This window comes from Barbus barbus (genome assembly GCF_936440315.1).
Source record: "Barbus barbus genome assembly, chromosome: 15".
Taxonomy (NCBI): Eukaryota; Metazoa; Chordata; class Actinopteri; order Cypriniformes; family Cyprinidae; genus Barbus; species Barbus barbus.
In genome coordinates this window covers 1,795,817-1,819,387 of record NC_136743.1, presented here as the reverse complement: position 1 = coordinate 1,819,387, position 23,571 = coordinate 1,795,817, and the positions used below count along the sequence as shown (strand labels likewise).

The 23,571-nt window shown below is 34.2% G+C and overlaps 1 protein-coding gene across 1 annotated transcript in view; it reads left to right on the top strand.

Moving 5' to 3' along the window:
• The window catches only part of LOC306880923 (protein unc-13 homolog A-like), a gene marked incomplete at both ends in the record, with an annotated part of 78,247 nt that overhangs the window by 18,219 nt on the left and 36,457 nt on the right, over positions 1 to 23,571 (top strand). The window contains 12 exons of the mRNA XM_079434730.1: positions 2,928 to 3,051; positions 3,892 to 3,962; positions 4,732 to 4,780; positions 6,559 to 6,582; positions 7,799 to 8,006; positions 11,337 to 12,392; positions 13,424 to 13,535; positions 15,455 to 15,501; positions 15,957 to 16,035; positions 16,709 to 16,783; positions 20,332 to 20,551; positions 20,951 to 21,178. Of these exons, the coding sequence (XP_079290856.1) occupies positions 2,928 to 3,051; positions 3,892 to 3,962; positions 4,732 to 4,780; positions 6,559 to 6,582; positions 7,799 to 8,006; positions 11,337 to 12,392; positions 13,424 to 13,535; positions 15,455 to 15,501; positions 15,957 to 16,035; positions 16,709 to 16,783; positions 20,332 to 20,551; positions 20,951 to 21,178 (2,293 nt within the window). The remainder of the gene's footprint in view (positions 1 to 2,927; positions 3,052 to 3,891; positions 3,963 to 4,731; positions 4,781 to 6,558; positions 6,583 to 7,798; positions 8,007 to 11,336; positions 12,393 to 13,423; positions 13,536 to 15,454; positions 15,502 to 15,956; positions 16,036 to 16,708; positions 16,784 to 20,331; positions 20,552 to 20,950; positions 21,179 to 23,571) is intronic.

Here is a 23,571-nt window from a genome sequence, read left to right as displayed (position 1 = left end):
TGGGTGTGATGTCAGATAAGAGAAGTGAAGGTCAGGTTTTTGATTAGATCTGGTTCAGACACGGGATGCGCTGCTGGATTTAAGGCTGTAAAGCACCTCAGATCTCCTCATGTGCATCTGTGCCCTTTCTGTCCTGTTGCATAAGCCAATGCTTGCTTTATTTAAAGGCAGTGGTTTTATTGAGCCGCCTTCCATTTGCTGCTTTCATATACCGTTTTTATAAATGACCCTGAGGTTTTCTTCATGCTTTCATAACGTGACATGAATAATATATCATCCGCTGTCAATAATGAATATTTTCTTTCTTTCGGCCTCTGACGTTCTGCTGTTTGTGTGATTTATGTGATTTGAAGCCATTGAGGTATTTATTGTGTTTTGTAAGCATTGACTGAAAAACTTAGAGAGATATATGTTTGTGCATTTGTTCTATAATATATGATTGTGTTTATTGCTGCTAGATTAGATAGTGAAAGCAGTGCATTTAATGGATTTGGGATGAAATATAAAAGCAAAGAGGTGGTGCATTATTTAACGATTCCTCAATTTATGTATCTTGCTAAGGAGAGGTTTATTTTACTAAGTGATCGGATGCACAATTTTCTTGATTAAACATTTTTTTTTTTTAAACCCAATGAATAGGGCTGCGTGTTTTGGAGAAAAAAAAGCTAATTAAACATTGCGAATGTGATTTATTTATTTTTTTACATTTAAAATAAAAGAAGCTCCAGGTTTGCTGCATTTATTTTTAGGGTTGCACAATTTGGCCCAAATGTTTGTGATTATATATCAATATGACTAGATAATAATAATAATAATTATTATTATTATTATCATTATATTTTTATTATTATTATGATCATTAGTAGAACTAAACAAAAATATTAAACAATGTAAATATCCCGCTGTAAAATAAAAAAATTTAAATGATTTAAAATTAAATGTAAAAGTTTCAGGTTTGCTGTGTTTGTTTGTAGGGATGCACAAAATGCATTTTAGCTATAAAATTATAATAATAATAATATTATTATTATTAAATAAATACAAAATTGTAATACTGTTATATATTTTACTTTAAAAATCAAACATTAAAAAAAATTATAATAATTTTGTTTTAATGTACAACTGTAAAAAACACTCTTAATCTCTTCATTTTCAAACATTAAACCATAGAGCTTTTATTTTGGCATAATAACCACATGAAGACCTTAAAGCAGGGGTGCTCAACCCTGTTCCTGGTGATCAGCTGTCCTGCAAAGTTTAGCTCCAACTCTAATCAAACACACCTGCCTTTAATTTTCAGGCGATCCTGAAGACCTTAATTAGTTGCTTCAGGTGTGTTTGATTAGAGTTGGAGCTGAACTTTGCAGGACAGTCGATCGCCAGGAACAGGGTTGGGCACCCCTGGCTTAAAGCTTCACTTTTGTTGATACACGCTTCTCATTATAAGTTTGGGAAGATGGTTTGCTCATGTTTTATCTCCAAATGCACATGATAAGTGACTCAAACAGATGTAGATGTGAGTTTGTGTGCATCAGCATTTACTAAGATGCTGAAAACACTGGATCATGAGCTGCTCACGTGTAAATAATAGTTTCACTCTGAAAAACAGTACCTGCTGACTCGTTTTACTTTTATTGACGTTTGGCTGAGAAATAAATGAGAAATACCTTTATGTGGTACTTTTAAGACGTCAAGAGAGATTTATGTGCGATAAACACTGACCTCAGAGCTCAGCCAATCATTGGAGCCATCTTGATGATGTCACAGACGAGAGAAGCCTAAAGAGATATCAGAAATCAAGGCGATGATCCCCAACGGCATTCTGGGAGCTCTGCTCTCTGTGACCGGTCAGAGATGTGTATGAGGACCGAATGGGTCACTGAGAAGTTAATGGGCTGTGTGAGAGAGGAAGGTCCCACTTTTCAATTAAAAGAGTCGATCGCTTTATTGGCAAAGGCATCAGATGATGCATTTCTGCTGAAAAGACTTGCTTTACTTGCTTGTCCAGGCTGATTTATGCCGGTCTAACTGGTAGACTGACCTGAAAAATACAGTTTTGAATCTGTTCTAAGCTAAAAGAGCAAAATTTGGTTTCACTTAAACAATGGTTTGTTATTAAACAAGTAAATATTATATTAAAAAGCTGTCACTATTACAGTAAAGCTGCAGGCCTTAAACTCTAAAATCAGGGTATATTTTTGTTACTTGAAATAAAATAAACGTTAACTGAAATAAAATAAAATATTAGGTGCCAAGGCAGCATTTTCCATTTTAATTTATTTTAACGATGTACTAAAATAACAAAAAAATGAAATAAACATTAATGAAAACTAAATATACGTACACAAAAAAACTACTAAAAATGACCAAAACAAAAAAAAGACAATTTAAAAATAAAACTGATTCAAATTAATAATTAATACAATTTTAATTGATACAGTTTATAAAAACTATAATAGTAACTAAATGATACCCAAGTAATACTGCTCTGGATTTGGTGTTTTTATTTATTTATTTATTTATTATTTTTGCAGATATTAATACACATTGGGTATATTTGTATTGGCATTTCTTGATCTATACAAAACCTTGGGTCAACAACTGTTGTTTTAAATGCTTCATAAATAAAGGCTGACTTGAATAAAAATAATCAAAAATAATATAGTAAACTAAAGTTATTTGTGTTTAACTATGGACCATTATAAAAAAAGACTATACAATATATGCAATGTGTATATATAATACAATATGCCATTTATATTATACATACAATTTATATATATTATAAGTGTAATATAAATATTTCCCCAAAACTTATCAAAGTATTTGATGACAAAATGATATGCATGATGAGTCCATAGGGACGTCCCAGTTCACAGTGTGTGTGTGTGTGTGTGTGTGTGTGTGTGTGTGTTTATGTGTTTCAGGAAGGACCAGGCGAATGGGTGACTCTAGACTCTCAGGTCATAATGGCGGATAATGAAATTTGTGGCACCAAAGATCCAACATTCCACCGTTTGCTTCTGGACACGCGCTTCGAGCTGCCGCTGGGTGAGATTATACTCATCACAGCTAAACAACCACACAAATACAGCATCTCTAGAGACCTCGTGGAAGAAAAACTGGGGTTGTATGACTTTTACTGCATGTCTGTTAGCTTTGAGCTCATCTATATGATATAGTAATCCTAAAATAAACTTTTAGCACATATATACACTACTGTTCAAAAGTAAAAAAAAAAAAAAAACTTACTGACTGTAAACGTAAATGGGTAAATGGACAAAAACAATGGACTAAATATCACCAGCCACACACACAGACAACAGCAAGTAGAAATGTTTTGAAGGTCTGAGATATAAATTAAAGTTCACTTCGGGCTATTGATATGTCAAGACTTACTGTTTTAATAGGAAATGCATGCAAAATTGTTCATTTAAACCTCAAATTCATGTGCATGTTTAGTACTGCTTAAGCTGCTTAGCAGTATTTTTGCTGAAAGTTTTAAAAATGTTTGCTACTAAGAAGTCACAGACGGCCGTCAAACATCAGATGAGCCCTGTTTTCTGAACAAATGAGGTCTTGTTCTCAAAAAGACTGTATTCAGCAGAAATACACCTTCACACTGAAACTCTCTCGCTCTGTCAATATAAATGACCTGCTTTCACTCTGAAGTGGCTCTGCTGGAGACATACGCCATCTGTCTGAGTCTATTTCACTCTGCAGTTTGTTCTGGCCAAGAACCGTCCGCTTAGACCGTTCGCTTTTTACGTCAAATTTAGGAAATGGTGTACGTGAGAAACCGGACTTGGATATCTTGATTGCTCAATCTGTTGATATGAAATCTGAGGCTAAGACGTCTCTTCTGTGTGTGTGTGTGTGTTTCTCCAACAGACATCCCAGAAGAAGAGGCTCGATACTGGGCAAAAAAACTGGAGCAGCTCAATGCCATGCGAGACCAGGATGTGAGTCTCGTCTGTCTGTGCTGTAGATTCTGCATGTACCAGCAAAAAAATCTGACTTCAAATTGACATAAGATTCACTGTGGCGTTTTATTTTCAAAACAGTAGCATCTATAAAGTAACCTGATGTATTAGCAATCGCAATCACAAATAAAACTTGTCATACATAGTAGTGCTGGGCAATATAGCTTCAAAATTTTCAATATTTTTGAATGTCCTCTCAAAACAAAATGTATTTATTTTTTTTGCCCCTATGGAATTGAAATAGTTTACTGCAAAATCAACACAGCAAAAACAAAAATAAAACAAAGAAACACATGGACAGAGACACAAATTAAGACCTTAAAAATGTCTCAAATCAGAGCAGAAAGTCTTAAATTCATAAAGTCATGACATTAAATGCTGCATGCACTGCAGAAATAAATATATTCATCTGTATTTTTGTTTTTTCCCCCTCAATACAAATATCTATACATCTTTAAATAAAGTTATTTGCTTGAGATGCAAAATGAACATGGAGTCTTGTTTTCTAATAAACTGAACAAAATGAAGTGCTTTTATACTTAAAACAAGAACAAATATCTGTCAATGGGGTCCAAAAATTAGTTTTCTTTCTCTTTTTTGATCAAGTGTGATCGATATCATTAATCTCTCATCAAGAGTTTACATTGCCTTTATAAATTTAATCTAGCAGGATTGCATTAATGTAACAGGTTTCACATGTGGCTGGTCATTAATATGTGTGTGATTTGTGTTGCAGTATTCATATCAGGAGGTTCAGGAGAGGCCGCTGTCAGTCCCGGGAACACAGTGCTGTGAGTGTGATGCTCTACATGCATGAATTACAGCCTAAACCATCATGAAATTAGCCAAAATATTTCACTTGTGAAATCCACCTACAGCCTTGTCAATGGATAATTCGGCTGTTCTCTTTCAGATATTTTCAAGCAAATATTAGTAAATGCTGCAAAAAAAAAGTATGCACTTTTAATTCAAGCTATTTTATTGATTTGCAAATAATTAAAGTAATGTTTTATCTCAAGTCTCAACACCATATCTTGACATCTAAAGTGACCATAGAAGCTCTTGTGGAACTGTTTCTAATTAGCCATTGATTCTGATGGTCACTTTTTATAGCATCAGAACAGATTCAGATTTCACACATATATACCTTCCCCAGTCTAGGGACGGGAAGGAGTAATAAAGAAAATGGTGGAGGAATGGAGGGAGTTTTGCCTTCTACTGACTCACACGCAACACCATAATCGATACAAAACAATATAAGATTTATTGAACACAAGGAAGCAAACAGAACTTCAGGAGGGGTCAAGGCCAACATAAACACAACATGCTAACTCTCAAAAGCAATTTACCTAATCTAACAAATAAAAGAAGAAAAGTACAAAATCCTACCCTACCTCCCTTACTATCCTTAAACAGGAGAAAAAGTATAGACAAAATAAATGGCAACCACCTCCCTACAGCTTCCCTCAAAGAAAAAAAAACAAAACAAATCTTAGTCTTAATAAAAAAAAGTATTAAACTCACATGTTTGGGCTAAATGAAACCTCCCACAAGAGGATTAAAAAGCTTTCAATACTTTTGTCAACAACACATTAACTACAAACACAAAAGAAAAAGTCAGCAAAAGGGACTCCAAGCCTCCACACTCCAGACATCTCAGCTCTGCCTTTTATCTCCCAAACATTTCGTCAGTCATCAACAAAGTCATCTACTAATTGAACTCCACCTGTTAATCCTTATCAACCTTAGAGAGAGAGAGAGAGAGAAAAAGAGCATACACTAAAAGGGACACTCCCACTTATACAAGTCCTGGGATGTAACACATAATTCGGATCGTCTTCACAGTTCTGAGCATCTAAACCACTAAGTGCTGTAGCGGCTCAGTCCTTCCCGTATGTGTGCCACCGTTAATGTGATTTATGAATGATGGTAATGACAGAAGTCCTGCAGAAAGCTGAATGAGAAGCGGCGTGCATGAATGGAGCTCTGCCTTACGCTCTCATTTCACTCTCACACACACTCTAAAGCCCTATTCGCACGGGATTAGTATTATCTGCAGCCTTGATTAACAAAAATATTAATGTCTTTAAAAAGAATCTTGCTGACCACAAAAATTCTATACATTTGTTTTTATGTCTTGCTATTTATTTATTTATTTATTTTTGCTTATCTAAATATGTCTAACTGGCTAACAAAGATAAAACGAAAAGTGGCTTAATCTTAATTACCTGTACATTGCATTGAAAAATATGAAGAGACATAAGTGTGTTTATTCATTTGTATCTGAAAATATTGGCAAGGCAAGTACAAATCTAATCTATACAATCTGCATGGTTAAGTGTAGTAATATTAATTTGAATAGAAATAGACTGATAATAGTAGTAGTTTTGAATGTTGTGTAAAAATAATCAGCATTATACCATCCTTTGCTCACCCTTATGCTTTATTGTTGTCGCTGAGCAACTCTGGAAACATTTTCAGCGCAGAGAGACACTGTATACTTTTCAGGGCAAACTCAGGTTAAACGTCAGCACTGCATTGTGGGTAATTCTCTGTCTTCTTCTGTCTCTCACAGGTAACTGGTGGGGCGACCAGCAGAGTGAGTTTTCATATCTGTCATTATGAACTCATTAATCTGACATCTGCTTTCCTATTGGTTTTACATTTAGTTAATATCCCCAGAGTGGATAAACAAACACACTCATGCTTTATGTGCTGCGAAGGCTGGCACAGTTTTCACACTGACAAATATTCCACAAATAAACTATGTTAGTAGTAATTTTCTTAATGTTTACTGTTGAAGGCAGTACATTTGTAAGTTATTTGTATGCTTTGAAAGTGCTAAAGTTTAGCATGCAAACATGCTAAAATTATTTTATTTAAAATATTTTTTACCACACATTCACATGTTTTGTATTTGTTTCTTTAATATGCCATATTTCTCTGGCTTTACAAATGTTGTGTGTCATATATGCAACAAATTCAAGTACTAAAAGCTGAAACTGATGTCTTTCAAACAGAAATGAGAATTTCTTTATTATTTCATAATAACTTTAATTAAAATACATGCTCATATCCATCAGTACAGGTGAATACAGTAAAAATGTAACAGATAATTGCCGTGCTTTAATTTGGTTAATCACAGTACATTAAGACAATTGTTTTGCATCACAAGTTTTCTGAAATGTTTAAATATGCAAAACAGACTTCTAATTAAACATGCACTAATTTGCATATATTTCCAGAAAGGAAATCTTGAACATTGGATAAAGCCAGTTTCAAAATTCTTGTTTTATTATTAGTTTACAGAGGTGATTTTTTTAAAATCATTCCATAAATCAGAAAATACTGTAAAAAGCCATAAAAATTATAATTTTTTTTTTTTAGGAATATAAAATCAGTAAAATGTGAACAAACCGTTCTCTTAATTCCTTCAGTATATAGAAAGGAATAAAACAGGAAAGTTCGGTGTATGTAAGTGGTGCTTAAGTGAAGAAAAGAAATCATTTTGAGAAATGGCCTTTAAAGATATGTATTGCAATTGAAAAATGCAAATAGATAACGTGTAATAAAATAAACATTTAAATGTGTATCATGGGTGTTTTCTTTCCACTAGTCTTAAATAAGACATGTTATGGAAGCAAAATAGCATAACAACTGAAAATTGACCAATGTTTTTGCCTTTAGAGTCTCTTCCTAAAGTGAATTACACTTCTCAAATAACACCAGGTCATGACAGATTTGTGTATGTGTTATGTTTTATCAGTCTTTTCAATAAATACAAATGTGTCTTTGATTTGTGTGTATGTGTGTAGACAATGATCCAGACAGCGCGATGGATGACCGAGACAGTGATTACCGCAGCGAGACCAGTAACAGCATCCCACCGCCGTACTACAGCACATCTCAACCCAACGCCTCGGTCCACCAGTATCCCATGAGCCACCAGCACCGCAGTCCCCGCGCCTCCTACTCACGCTCCAACAACTGCGACCTGGACTACGATCACCCGAGGGCCGTCAGGTGAGAGAGAAAGAGGCATACTCAGCTCCATTTCCACATTTACTAGTCCTGTGGTCATTATGGCAGCAGATTTTAGTAGAAACTAGTATGAACAGGAGTATACAGTGGTAGTATTGCTAGTTTAAGCAGGACAGGTGCCGTAATCATAGTTACATGACCTAGAGTAGTTTGCTGTGTTTATTTGTTGGTATTTGTGTTTGTTAGCTTCTGTTTCTAAGATGTCCCTGTATGATTCCGTGCATGTATGTATATATATGTGTATATATATGTATGTATGTGTGTGTATATATATATATATTTATTTATTATTATTTTTTCATATGTTTTCCATATAAAATAAATGAATTTTTTTGTTGTTGTTTCTAAGATGTTCTATTTTTTTTCACATATACATACATAACATTGGTTAGATGTATTGTAAAGTATATTCACAAAAATATTTATTTTTATACAAATAATATATGTAAAATAATATATTTATTTTTATATAAAAACAAATAAAGTTTATTAAATACTATATATAATATAATTTAAATAAAAAATATATATTTTTTTAAATATATAAAATAATAATAATTAAATATAAAATGTTTTTTTAAACCTTCAAATGGCAAACTATATTACAAAATATATTTATAGAGGCCAAAATAAATTGTATTTGTGTCTTAAAATACATTTTGGCTTAATGTATTGTCAAGCTATATATATATATATATATATATATATATATATATATATATATATATTAGTGCTGTCAAAATTAGCGCACTGACGCAGGCGATTAATTTTTTCAGTTTAATGCGTTAAAAATATTTCACGTATATAATGCAGTGGCAGAGCTTGAGTTGGCCACCTCACTCACAACTGCTGCTTCAGTCTCTTTTTCTTGACAAGAAGTGCATTTATTCAGTCGCAGAACGTCTTTATGATTATATCAAACCAGAGACGTTTCAGACGCGTGCTTTTGAAATTGTAGCATTAGAAAGAAATATTTGATTTGATTCATTATAAAATGTATACAAACATTTAGGCTACAACGGCTTAACATAAACTATGGAACATAAAAGAAGATAATTTGAGAAACATCTCCGTAGTTTTTGTTCATACAATGCAGAGATGGGCACTGATTGAGATCCCAGTCAGTTAGGGATTTTTATAGACTTCAGACTTGACTTCAGACTCGACTTCAGACTCAACCTGAAATGACTCCAGACTCGACTCGACTCGACTCGAGGAAAAGGACTAGTGAATATTTTAAAAGCAACTCGAGTCTTTTATCCTTAAATACTTATATAACTGATTTTCAAAAGGCGGACCGCATCCGTTATTTTTTCATAACTAATTAATTAAGTTAACGCATTAAACTGACAGCCCTAATTTTAATATTGGAATTTTTTTGTGTATTGAAGTACATTTTATAATATATTTAGGCAGTTGGAGGTTTAAACAAAACATTTTCTATTTGAAAAATATATATTTCATTAAGCCGCACTGTTTCCAACATATTTAGCATATATTTTAAATATATTTTGGCCAGACTGGTTTTATTTTTGGTTAAACCGATTCATTCATTATTAATGAAGCAACCCTGAAACAATCATGACATGTGAGAAGGTGTTTCTCAGCAGGTATGAGTGTCTGTTTGCTCATTCTTTCTCTTCGGGTTTTCTGTAATGGACTCATTCATCATGTCTTATCACCATGTCTTTTATCTCGCTCTATTTTCTGCTACTTTTTTCACCTCACAAAGACCTTTCAATTCTACTGTCTCCTTTGTTTCTCTTCCATTATTCAACAAGACGAGTTTTCATTGATTTATAAAAATACTTGACATCAGCCTGACTTTGCTTAAGGGCTCAATGGATCTGTTCCTGGATCAGCCCTGTTTGCAAAAAGAAAAGCAGTAGTCGCAGTACTAACCCGTTTTGTATCTTCTGCTTTAGCTCTTATTTGCAGTGTTCAGTGCCAAGTTTCAAATATGATTAGTACAGAAGCACTGAAAAAAAAGTATTTTTTTTTTATACAAGAAATAAGATTAAGATGTTTGAGTACAAATATTTTACATATTTACTAAAAATCAAGACAAAAGTACTGGGGAAGATCATCACTTTTTGCAGTGCAGTATCTGAAATCAGTGGTATCACAATAATATTTTACTGTGCCAATATCTAAGCATTCCTAAATCAAGATGTCTTTATTTGTGATGCAAAATGACATAAGATACGAAGTCTTGTTTTCTGAGAAATCCATCAGAATTAAATGTTTATGCTTAAAATTAGAAAAATATTTGAAAAAATTACTTAAAATTAGATAAATTTATTAAAATTGGTCAGAAAATAAACTTAATTGAAAGGGAAAACAAGTTTATTTTTCTGATCATATTGACAGACTTTCTTTTTGTTAATTTTAAACAAACTTTTTTAGAAAACTTCTTATAAGACTTCTTATCTTATGCCATTGTGCATCTCAAGTAAATATGTCTTGATTTAAGAATATTAAGAATCACTTATAAAGCACTACTTTTTGCAGTTTAGTCTGAAATCAATGGTATCACAATAAGAATGTCCTGTTTTCCAGTACAAATATCTAAACATTCATAAATCAAGATGTTTACTTGCGATGCAAAATTACAAAATATAAGTCTTGTTTTCTGAGAAATTTATTAAAATTAAGTCACTTTTTACTGAAAATTAGAAAAAGTTATGAAAAAAATGGAAAAGTTGAAAGATCTGCCAATGGGGTCAGAGAAATAAACTTAATTTAAAGAGAAAACCAGTTTATTTTTCTGACCCCATTGAAAGACATTTTTTTTCTCATTTTTCTAAACATAAATTCAGTTTTTAAAGAAACAAGACTTTTTATCTTATGTCATTGTGCATCTCAAGTAAATATATCTTGATTTAAAAATATTTAGATATTTGTACTTAACTTTTTTGCAGTGTAGTATCTAAAATAAAATAAAACAACAGCTAATACAGTAGTGCATTCATATAATGCTGGAGGAAAGGATGTACAGTCAATAATGACCAAATTATTTGCGCAAAATATGTGTAGACCAGGGGTGACGAACATCGGTCCTGGAGAGCCGCAGCCCAGCAGATTTTTGCTTCAACCCTAATCAAGCACACCTGAACAAGCTAGTCAAGGCCTGAAGGGTTACTAGGAAGCTACAGGCAGGTGAGTTTTTATTAGGGTTGGAGCTGAACTCTGCAGGATTGCGGCTCTCCAGGACCGGAGTTCGCCACCCCTGGTGTAGACTTTCTGAATTTCAGTCTTTCCAAAACACAAAGTGCATGCCTAATCTTTTGCTCACTTTTCATTCTCCTCCAGCCCAACCGGGAGCTATGCATCCTCAGCCGAGCTCAGTCACGGCAGTTCTCAACTGAGCGAAGAGTACTGCGAGCGAGAACTTTACGACGAGAATGACTCGTACCACTCCTGCCACTCGTCCGTGACCTACAGCAAGGGCTCACCCGATTGGGACGAGACGCAGGGGGCGTACAGCGACGAATGCGCCTACAGTAAAGACGGTGGAGAAGAAGGTGCTCTGAATGAGGAAGAGGATGGTGACCTGTGTCCAGAAGAGGTGGACATGTTTGAGGGCGAGGAGGAATTTAACTACGAGGAAGAAGATTTGTGTCCGGTGGACGTGGACCAAGAGCTTCAGTTCACACCTACTCCAACCAGCACTGCCCCAACACTGGACGTCCCATCAAGCATCAGACCTCCTCTGGAGAAACAGGCCTCGCTTCATCAACAGTCTCAAAACGCCAGCCAACCTCCAGTTCAACCGTCCAATCAGACGCAACCCCAACCTCAAATCAAACCCCCAAACCAGCAAGTTCCCGCCCCCCAAAAACAAGCACCGCCCCAACAGCATTCCTCAGGCCCAATCCCTTCGGTTCAGTCCTTCTTCGCCATGGCTAAGCCGTTGACTGCCGTGTTTGGGTTGGGTGGATCTACTCCTTCACCACCACCTCCTGCACCAACAACTCAATCCCAACCTCCACCCACTCAATCCCAACGTCCACCAACTCAATCCCAACCACCACCAACACAATCCCAACCTCCACCAACACAATCCCAGCCTCCAATGGCTCAACCTCCTGCTCCTGTCACCCAACAGATGCCTCTACCTGCAACCAAATCCCCTGAGCTTCCCACTCCTGCCCTAATCACCAACTCTAAACCTCCTGCACCAGAACCTAAACCTCCAACCCCAACCGAAGAGAGACTGCCCACAGTAGAGCCACCAATGGAGGAGGAACCTCCACTTCAAGAAGATGACTTTCTCATGGAAGAACCTCCAAAAGAGGAAATAAAGATTGAGAGTCCACCTCCATCTCCTCCTTTCGAAGAGGAGGAACCGGTACTTGAACTTGAGAGGTACTTACAACCAGCAAACCTGACTAACTTGGCTGCCTAAAATGCTTAAATGTCATTTATTGGATGATTTTAAAGCTGTTTTTCAGGATACCTGGTGTAGAGGGTCGACCAGCTTGTCTTCCAGCTTGGCCAGCTGATAAGTGGCCAAAACCACTTTAAAACCAGAAAACCACACTAACTTGGTCACTTAAAATGTACAAACCACAATTATTGGATGATTTAATTGATGTTTTTAGGATATTTGATCTGGTTTAGGTAGTCAGCCAGCTTGTCTTCCAGCTTGGCCAGCTGATGAGTGTCCAAAACCACTTTAAAACCAGCAAACCAGATTAAATTGGCCACCTAAAATGCACAAACCACAATTATTAGGTGAATTTATAGATGTTTTTAGGATATTTGACCTGGTTTACATGGTCAACCAGCATGTTTTCCAGCCTGACCAGCTGCTCAGTGCTCAAAACCACTTTAAAACCAGCAAACCAGACTAACTTGGCCACATAAAACGCTCAACCCTCATTTATTGGATGATTTTAAAGCTGTTTTTAGGATGTTTTACTTTTTTGTATGTCTTCCAGTCTGACCAGCTGATAACTGGCCAAAACCACTTTAAAACCAGCAAACCAGACCTGTTTCACGAAACACACAAATCACATTTACTGGATGATTTAAAAGCTGTTTTTAGGATATTTGATTTGGTCATTTGATTTGAGATGGTCAACCAGCATGTCTTCCAGTCTGACCAGCTGATAAGTGCAAAAACTCCTTTAAAACCAGAAAAACATGGACTGAATGGTTTTTAAAAAAAAAAACTGTTTATAGGACAGTTGACCTGGTTAAGATGGTCTACCACATGATTAGTGCCCAAAACCACTTTAAAACCTGCAAATCAGACGAGCATGGCCAACAAACCACATTTACTGGATGAATAAAAGCTGTTTTTAAGTGTGGATGAATCCAAGAGACAACTCCAGGGTATTGTTAGACTAATTTTGTTGCATTATAGATGCAAACAATCTTGTTTGTCTGTGCAGTGAACCGGTGAATGAGGAGCCGATGGAGCCAAAGGAGCCAGTGGACCCGGCGGTCAGAGCTAAAGAGAACTGGCTACGACTCTTTGAGAAAGTCCGACAACAGTTACAGGAGGTGAGGCAATTCACTAGACTTACATTTCTGTAGAAAATCTAAACTATCAAACTATTGCCGGACCCAGAAACAGTTTATTATATTCATTTATGTCTTGTTTTATGCATAGAATGCATAAACAGAAATTTAAATGCTTGAAATCAGCATGAATTCAGGAAATCACAATTGACCAGTTTACTTTTTGAATACCTGTTCCTGGTGTTATTGCGAGTTTGTTTACGTTTTTTCACAAGGAAAAAGATGCTTTTCTTTTAAAGTTTTCACTTAAAACACATCTCCACAATCACTGCAAACTCACATTCATTTTCTCTCAGTTTCATTCAGAAATGCATCACATTATGGAGGTAAAATGGGTTGCAAACAATATTTATTTTTATATTTTCATACACATTTACACATTATAATGCGATGAGACACCATGCTAATGCTAACGGCACTCTAACCGCTGTCATGATTATTTTGCAGTTTGCCACGTCCTCTTTCCTTCTTTTTGTGTGCGTTATTCTGTTGACACTTTATCCTTTTGTTGTCTGTTTGTATCCCACCGTTTTGTCGTCTTTCCAGTCTCTTTTCATTGCTTTAGCGATTTGCATGTTCGCTCAGATGACCCATGATTGGACGAGACTGTCAGGTGGGTCTGTTATTGTTGGTGTAAACGTTCTGTGGTGGTTTTGTGTAAGTTTTTGACTTGTGTAGGCATTGTGTGCATAAAAAGTAAGCTAAAATAGTTGGCGGGACTCATTCATACAAAATTGCATTAATTGCTTTACATAAATTTTTACGTAATTACAAACATCACAAAATTGCTGCATCCCAGTTAAAAAAAAAAAAGTATATCTAAGGACATTTTGCAAATGTTCCCATTACGTTATAACAATACCTTATTTCAGAATGAACATTCTATGCATCCAGTTTTTTTTAATGTTTTAGAAAAAAAAAATTAATCAATATAACTGGCTGTAAAATAGCTGAAACACATTGCCCATTTTGTTAAATACTATATTTAATGCCAGTCAAATGCTGTATTTATGCGACAGGTTCATTGAATGATTGATATTCTGTTGTTTTACTACTTTAGCCTGGTTGTTAAAGAAAATAGTTTTTGCAGTGTTATTTTAGTGTGATGTACTATTATAGTTTTTATTAATTTTAAGTTTATTTTTTGTTTTATATTTTCTGTTGTTTTTAATTTGTTGAATTTTAATTTAAACTTTATCATTTTAAAAGTTTAGTAATTTTGAGTTTTTGTCTTTTTTTATATATATATATATATATATATATATATATATATATATATATATATATATATGTATATGTATATGTGTGTATTAGTGCTGTCAAACAATTAATCTTGATTAATCGCATCCAAATGAAAGGTTTTTGTTTAAATAATATATGTACTGTATGTGTGCTGTGTATTTATGTATATATAAATACAAACACATGCATGTATATATTTAAGAAAAATATGCCATGTTTATATATTTATATATAATATAAATGTATATACATATAAATATTTTCAAAAATATACTGTATGTGTGTGTATTTATATGTACATAATAAATAAATTACAGTACAGTACACATACATATAGTATGTAAACAAAAACGTTTATTTTGGATGCGATCGTTTAATTGCAATTAATCGTTTGACAGCATTAATATATATATATATATATATATATATATATATATAAGTATTTTTTATATTTTATTTATATATTGAGTTAATGTTTATTTTATTTCAAGCAAAATGTTGATGGTTTTAGTTTCAGTAAACAATAACCCTGCTTTGTTGTAGTAAATCTTGTTGTGTTGCCGTGTTTGTGTTGAATACAGAAAACATTTAGACTCTGATCAAAGCTAATCAGCTAATAAAACAAATCAAATGTTTCTCTTTCTCTGTCTTTATCGCAGGCACGAGGAGAAACAGACTCTCAGTCACTGTGGTTCGGTAAAGGAGGGTGAGTCAGAGTCAAACACATCTCCACTAGCTCTGTTTTTAGAGCAATCAGCAACTAATACAAAGACATCAGGGAAGTGGACACGACGTTGATCTAATGTACACTCACTTACTCAAGTGTTTATCTAATCAGACTGATTCCTCAGACTTCTGAAAAAACATAAGACAGTTTAACCTGCCATTGGGAAATGCATGAACTAATAAAATGCATAGCTTGAATGCAATGGTTAAAATCATCTGCCAAATGCATAAATGCAAAAATAGCAACATTTCTAGTCTGTATTTTGCTCTGCGCACTCTAGTCAGAGAGTAAATGTTTATGGTAATTTATTTTAAGGCGTAATGGTTATATTGTTGATGACGAGGCAGTGAATGGATGTGATTTTCTGTGTGCTTTCGAGGAAGGGAAGTTATTTTCATGCAACATTATGTTTATGATTATGTCTATTTCTCCAGGATGGGCGGAGCGCTGTACAGCATTGACAGCATGCCTGATCTGAAGAAGAGGAAGACCATTCCTCTGGTCAGAGATCTGGTGAGAAACCAACAGCAAAACCTCAGAAAGATTATCTAATGTTCAGTTCATCTGCATTGGGACGGACTGGTTTACTGGTTCCTGATAGTTTCAGTACAAATTGGCTGCAATTACAAATCACAATGCACTACAGTCTCAGACGTACAAAAATGTCCCAGATTATCTAATAAATAAAATTCACCCTAGTATAGAGTAAAACAAGCACAGACACGCTTTAGTAATTGATAAGTACTACTTTAATACATTTACTGTATCAGTGTTTCATTAGGGTAATACATTATTAAAGCCTGTGCATTCTTTTGATTGGCTGTTTGGGACAGATTAGTTTCTCTTTTAAGATCAATTAAATGTGAATAACAGTTTTTGTCTTGTTTTCTTTGCCTCTGCTGTTTGGACTCAGGCTATGGTAAGGATTTGTTATAATTACTGCATATTAAAATAAAAATAAAAAAATTATTAAGGCACCATTGTTTTCTTTTGGTAAATTTAGCAGTTATCAGTGTATTGTGTGTTATATCTGAGACGTTCTTGAGATCTCTTCTGAAGAGGGGACACATGTGAGATGATGACTAGGTTTTTTTTCTTTGGTGAAACATCTGAGAAGACTCCGTTTGCTCTCTATGTCATCTCATTGCTGTGAGATATTAATGATCTCTCATGTGTGGTTTTTCAGTCTCTAGTGCAGAACTCTCGTAAGGCTGGAATCACGTCTGCTATGGCTTCTAGCACACTCAACAATGAGGAGCTGGTAAGTGAAGAGTCTATCTGGAAGATTCAATTTGGCCAAACTTTAAATAAAAAATGCATTTTTATCACCCATTTAATACTAAAGGCTCCACTGCAATGTGAAATGTTGCGGCACCAGTATGTGAGTCTCTCAGTTTTAGTTTTGGTATAATTAAATCATTTTTAAAATAATTGTTAAAAGCTATAACTAAAACAAAAACTAAAAATATTACAAATGTTCTTCAACTCTAATATCTATATTTTATTTTATTTACAGCATTATAGTTAAAGTATTGAAATTACTAAAACTTGAAATAAATTAAAAAAGAAATAGAAATATTAAAACAACAAAAAAAACTAATAAAGATGGAAAATGCACATAACTAATTTCTAAAACCTTAAAATAAAAAATGAAAACTGAAAAAAGTTAATTCAAAATATTAATAAACATTATTTTATTTTGTAAAATAATTTTATTTTTATTCCTGCATAAACTAAATGTCATGGTGATGAATGGAGAGATTTATTCAGATTTTTTTTAAAGGAAAATAATTTTAGCTTTAAAAATTAAATAAATATAATATAAATAAATATGAAAAAATGAATAATTATAGCTTTAATAAAGAAAATTGTGCATGCATTCAGTAATAAAATATGAATAAATACTATTTTTTTATCATTTTATTTGAATTCTGATAAATAAAAACAAAATAATTTTGTTTAAAAAAAAACAAAAAAAACATGTGTATATGTGTGTGTGTATATATATATATATATATATATATATATATATATATATATATATATATATATATATATATATATATATTAATAATAGCTTCATATTTTTAAAATTCAGTAAGAAAATATAAATAAATACTATTTTTTATCATTTTATTTTTTATTCCAGCATAATCTAAATGTCATGTGATGAGCGGAGAGATTTAAAACAAAAAAAACATATATATATATATATATATATATATATATATTAAATAATATTTTAATATAAATGATAAAATAATTAATAAATATAATATCAATGTATAACTTTAAATAATAAAAATGAAACTGAACATAAAATGTACTGTTCAGCCATAAAAGTATTGATTCAGTAACAGAATTACTAAATCTTCAACTAGATTAAAATATGCATGCATATGACAAATGCTTAATTTTACAAATGTATCATGTGTGAAATTGATTTTTAAATCCTTGCGTAATAAGGCACCTTCTGTTTTATGTAATTTGATAAAGAGATACGATGATACCAGAGTATGTGAGCGGAGTGGAGCGTAAACAATTTCCCTCCACGCTCCGAGCATTTAAAGGGGTCCTATTATGCTCTTTTACAAAGTCTTGATCTTGTTTTGGGGGTGTACTAGAACATGATTTCATGCTTGGTGGTTCGAAAAACCCATTATTTTACCCATTATAATACCTTTCTCCCCAGCCTGGCACAAACTGCTCGATTAGTTCCGTGTTTGATGAAGGCCCGCCTTCCAAAAAACAAAATGTGTTGTGATTGGTTAGCTGTCCCAGTGCGTTGTGATTGCCGAACAGCTTAGATGGTGTTTCAGTACTGCCCCGCCCCTTGCCAAAACAGCAAGTTCGTCAATATTACCATATCAATTCAGACCCCTAGAACACAGCGTACCGCATTAAAAGAAATGACATTCATGTTTTCATAACCGCTGGCCAAATTCAAAAACGAAACTAAAATTAAATCATCTTTGAGAGCAAGGGGGCCCCCTGGTGTTTCGGGGGCCCTACGCAGCTTGCACACTTTGCGTATAGGGAGGATCGCCTCTGGCTCCACTGACCTACAGTTATTTTTACGCAGATTGCACCAAGTAATAATGTAGTAAAACGCATATATTAAAAGGCGATATTAGGTAAACACCTGATTGATGATGTATATTTTTTACAGGCAAGAAGATGAACCCAGAATATAAACACAATGTGCAAAGTTTCAAATTAAATGGCTTCCCACAGAAAACCATTAGAAGGAAAACACTGAACCATTAAGCGGATTGCGTTCATATTCTGGCCTCATCTGCTTGCCCGTGTAAACTATGCATCATTAATATGGTGAATACTGAATTTGATCTTTTAATATTACCGTTTTAAATATATTAAGGCACTTTAAGTGTTTTTACAATGTTTTGTCGCACTGTTTATGATTGAAATATTGCCGTGTCTGCTTAATATGGATTGCAAATGGCCAAAACTTGTATTTTGTTCAGAAATACCTTTGTTTTATTTTTTTGAGAGGTGATCTAAATATTTGCGGCTGGGAAACAGATGATAAATTGACACGCTTGTGCTGCAGTTCTATGGATGTTTTGCCCTCCAAGTCTTCGAGCCGGTCACGTGACTGAAAACTATGAATAGGACCTCTTTAATAATCACTCTACTCCCGCTCCACTCCTCGCTCACTGATATCAGAAACACCGCTCCACCTTCGCTCCGCGGCTAAAGTATTTCAGTTTGTTTGAAATATCACAGTTCTGTTCATAATGTATATTAAAAAATAAAATAACTGGAGAGTTTCAAAGTGGCTTATTGGAACACTAGAGTGCTTTTTTCCTACCACATGACAAGCTAATAACATGTTTGTCAGCATTAAAAGGAATAATTGCTGCTTTTGGTGGTGCAAATTTTGTTTGTGATGAAAATAACTATGTTTTCGTCAGTTATTTTAACTACGGATCGATGCATTTCTTACAGATTTCTGCTAATTCGAAAACGGATACAGATGAAGTAGCACTGTAAGATTACATTTGTTTGAACGCATTATTGAGAGAGCGATTGCGTGTGAATAAGTGTTGTAGTACTTGTTTAAATCATGCTTTCAGCTGAAAATATTCAGTATCTAGAAGGAACAAACAAATTCCTTGAGAAATAACTTCCCGCTCACGTCATCATAGCCTTCACATTCTTTCTGATTTGAGTGATCCTTCTCTATCAAGCTAGCTAAATATTGTTTAACATGTGAATTCTTGCTAAATATGCAGTTATATTATGGGTCCTTGGCATGAATTGTACTCGTGATGGAGCGGTGATGGAGCGAGTGAAAACCACGATGCTCCGACTTTTAAAAAATCCACTCCTCGCTCCATTCAAAATCACACCGTAATTTCATTGTAATTGAAATCTATTGACACAAACAGATAAAGTGCTATAAAAGAAACACTTAACAGTGTCTTTTGGATGTTTTCTTTCCACTGGTCTGAAAAAACACTTTATGAAAAATCAAAAAGCCCAAAATCTCAAACTTGACAGGCGCATGAAAAAACAGTGTTTTTGCCTGCAGTGTCTCCCCTTAATGCAATCTGCGTAAAGATAACTGTCGGTCAGTGGAGCAAAGCTTCATTTTGCCCTCCAGGTGGACGTTCCTATAAGGGTTTGACCACATGTGAAAACTATCAATAATCTCTAAGTGCAGTGCATTATTTCCAGTCTTTGACTGGAATCATGTTTATTGTATTGTCCCTATCCAAATAAACATATAAATAAATAAATGCATATGTAGTCCTAAGTAGCGCTGGTGTGTTTGTGCTCGTGTAGAAGAGTCACGTGTATAAGAAGACGCTGCAGGCTCTGATCTACCCCATCTCCTGCACCACGCCGCACAACTTCGAGGTGTGGACAGCCACGACGCCCACCTACTGCTACGAGTGCGAGGGTCTGCTGTGGGGCATCGCGCGACAGGGCATGCGCTGCTCCGAGTGCGGTGTCAAATGCCACGATAAGTGCCAGGACCTGCTCAACGCTGACTGCCTGCAGAGTGAGACTTCAATGCTTACAGTGTGTGACTGTGACATATGGGGCTGGGGAGTAACTAACTAAAAGTGGCAATGCTACTGTAGATTTTGCTTTGATATTAACATATGAAGAGCCCAGGTGAAAAAAAAAGGACACTTCCATAATGTACTTAAAGTGCTGTATTTTCACGCACTGATTTTGCACTTTAGTCCTTCTTAAGATAAACTTAAGATATTTTTTTTAAATAATAAGCATGCTTTATTGTTAAATGCATTCAATAATACACTGAACATAGAGTATATTGAGTATATGCAAGCAGTAATTACTGTTAACTTTAGATTTTAAATGTCCTAAACATTATATAAGTTGTGCTTGTGGAAGAAGCTCTGTGTAACACTGATATTGTGGATGTGATGGTCAGGAGCCGCTGAGAAGAGCTCGAAGCACGGCGCTGAAGACCGAACGCAGAACATCATCATGGTTCTGAAGGACCGCATGAAGATCCGTGAGCGCAACAAACCCGAGATCTTCGAGCTGATCCAGGAAGTGTTCGACATTCCCAAGGCGAGCCACGGGACGCAGATGAAACAAATCAAGCAGAGCGTTCTGGACGGGACGTCGAAGTGGTCGGCCAAAATCAGCATCACACGTGAGCCCAGAATTACATATTGGGGATTTCTAAATTTGTGACCCGTGCTGGCAAGATGAGTCGAAATGCTCAGGGGATCATTTTGAGCTACAGACAAAATAAGTGAAAATTGTAGATTTTAGTCGTATTTGAGGTTTTCACAAAAATGAGTTCATTTAGCCCTTGTCTAGCGATCCCAATGCTCCAAATAGTTATCAAACATCTAAAATGATATTTATTTGTACATTTTTCTGGCTGCTCGATTATGACAAAAATCATAATCACGATTATTTTGGTCAATATTGTAATAACGATTATGTAACACGATTATTAGTGGGTTATATTATGTAGAGTTTAGTTTAGATTTATGTATATGAAAGATTTAAGATATATATTATGTTATTTGTTTACTCATTTAGAATGTTATGTATTTACCTCAGTGCTCTGTCCATTGATGTATGTTGGAAAAATATCAAGGTCACTAAGAATAAGTGAATATAGTGAATTGTCACACTGACGAAGGCAGATTGCCGAAAGAGTCGTCTATTTTATCTCCTGCTTTAATTCTAATAAAATATTTTAAGAGTGTAGACCAACCTCTGGAATGTGTAAATGTATATTTTCTGTAAATAAAATTGCTATAATGTCTACATTTTAGAGACCAGCGAAATGTCACAATTCTCAATACCACAGCAGAATACTAGTTTAACTAATACTAGTAAAAGTCCTCAATTATTGAAAATTAAACTGTCAGTAATAAAAAAGCAAAGGACAAATACAATAGAATAGAATAAAAAAGATACCAATGAAACAAACTGTGATTTAACTGTGATTTTTTTTTTTTTTTAAATGCAAGTCTAAAGTCTTTGTCTTTTGTTATTTGATTAATATTAAGCACACAGTCGCAGCAGGAATATAGCCCGCTGTCACTTTAAGAGCCACACGGATCCAATTTACTGTCAGACACGTATTTTCATTCTCATTTGTTTACGTTCATTTATTACATAACCGACGAGGGTTTACGTGAATAATCACTAAATCTCTTGAGCGCATGCACAGAAATCCTCCTGAGGAACAGCGCAAGTTCTCTTTAGTGCTTTTAAAAACATGAATAAATCTAATCAACTTCAATAAATCAAGCTCGTCCCATTTTACAAAAGTCACGTTACATGGTTTTATTGATTTGCACGTGAAATTGGGCTTTTAATGGAGGAGCGAAAGCGCACCGCTGAAAAAAAAAAAGGGGCGGAATATGGCGCAATAATCATTTTATCTCGATTATTGTATTTTCATAATTGTTGGAGGCCGAAATCGAAACCGTATTTCGATTAATTGCACAGCCCTAGGAGTACCTTTTCTCCGCTCGCTTCTCTCATCCATAGTGCTCGCATAAAAGGCGCTTCCGCTAGCGCGCAATCCTGATAAATATGCACAGATTTACAGTATTTAAGTATTCACGCAAACATAATCAGTTATGTAAACAATGTCAAGTAACATCACATTTACCTCAGAAAAACATATTCGGTGACCATAATCTCATTAGTCAGATAGAAAAATAAACTGTAAAGAGGGGCATTTTGCTAAATATATGCACCATATAACATTCATTATAAATTTTACTGTACTTCAATGTTTAATTTATGTTTGAATAAATCCATCAAGTTTTTATGACAGCCACCATTATGCTTATATTAAAACAAAAACGAATTGAAGTAGAAATATTATGTAATTGTAACTTTTATTATTTTAAAAACTTCATTAAGTGTAATTTTAACAAATCAGTCCATTTTAACCTTCAATATTATAGTAATGCAGTACCAACTGACTCTCATGTATATTTTACAGCATTAATTGAGATTTTTTTTCCTTGAGAACATTTTGCATGTGCTGTATACCTGATATATATATATCCAGAATAATCGATATCGAATCGAATCGAATAGAATCGCAAGCTTGTGAATGAGAATCGAATCGAGACGTGAAATTTGTGTCAAAACCCAGCCCTGATATATAGGCCGCCTGTCTTTAATGTTAATCTAACAATAAAAGAAAAGAGGGAATCACTTGCTGTGCTTGATTGAACTGCTTTTGTAGTTTTAATAATCAATTAATTTGTAATGAACACACTAAAGGAATTTTACATTTGATCATTTTTTTCTTACTTGAATGCTTTTGTTTAGATGTAAAATGGAAAAAGTAATGCATTATTTGTTTCTTTCTTATTTGTTCTACAGCTTTTTCCATTTGTTCTTATAATAACAAAGATAAAATAAAATTGCTATATTGTGATTATTACTATAGTAATTATTATTGAGAAAAGAACTGGAGGAAAAGATACATTGTTGCTAGGTGATTTTGCTTTGGAACCTTCAGAAAACATTAATTAGATTTTTCTCAGAATTGAGTTTGTTGAC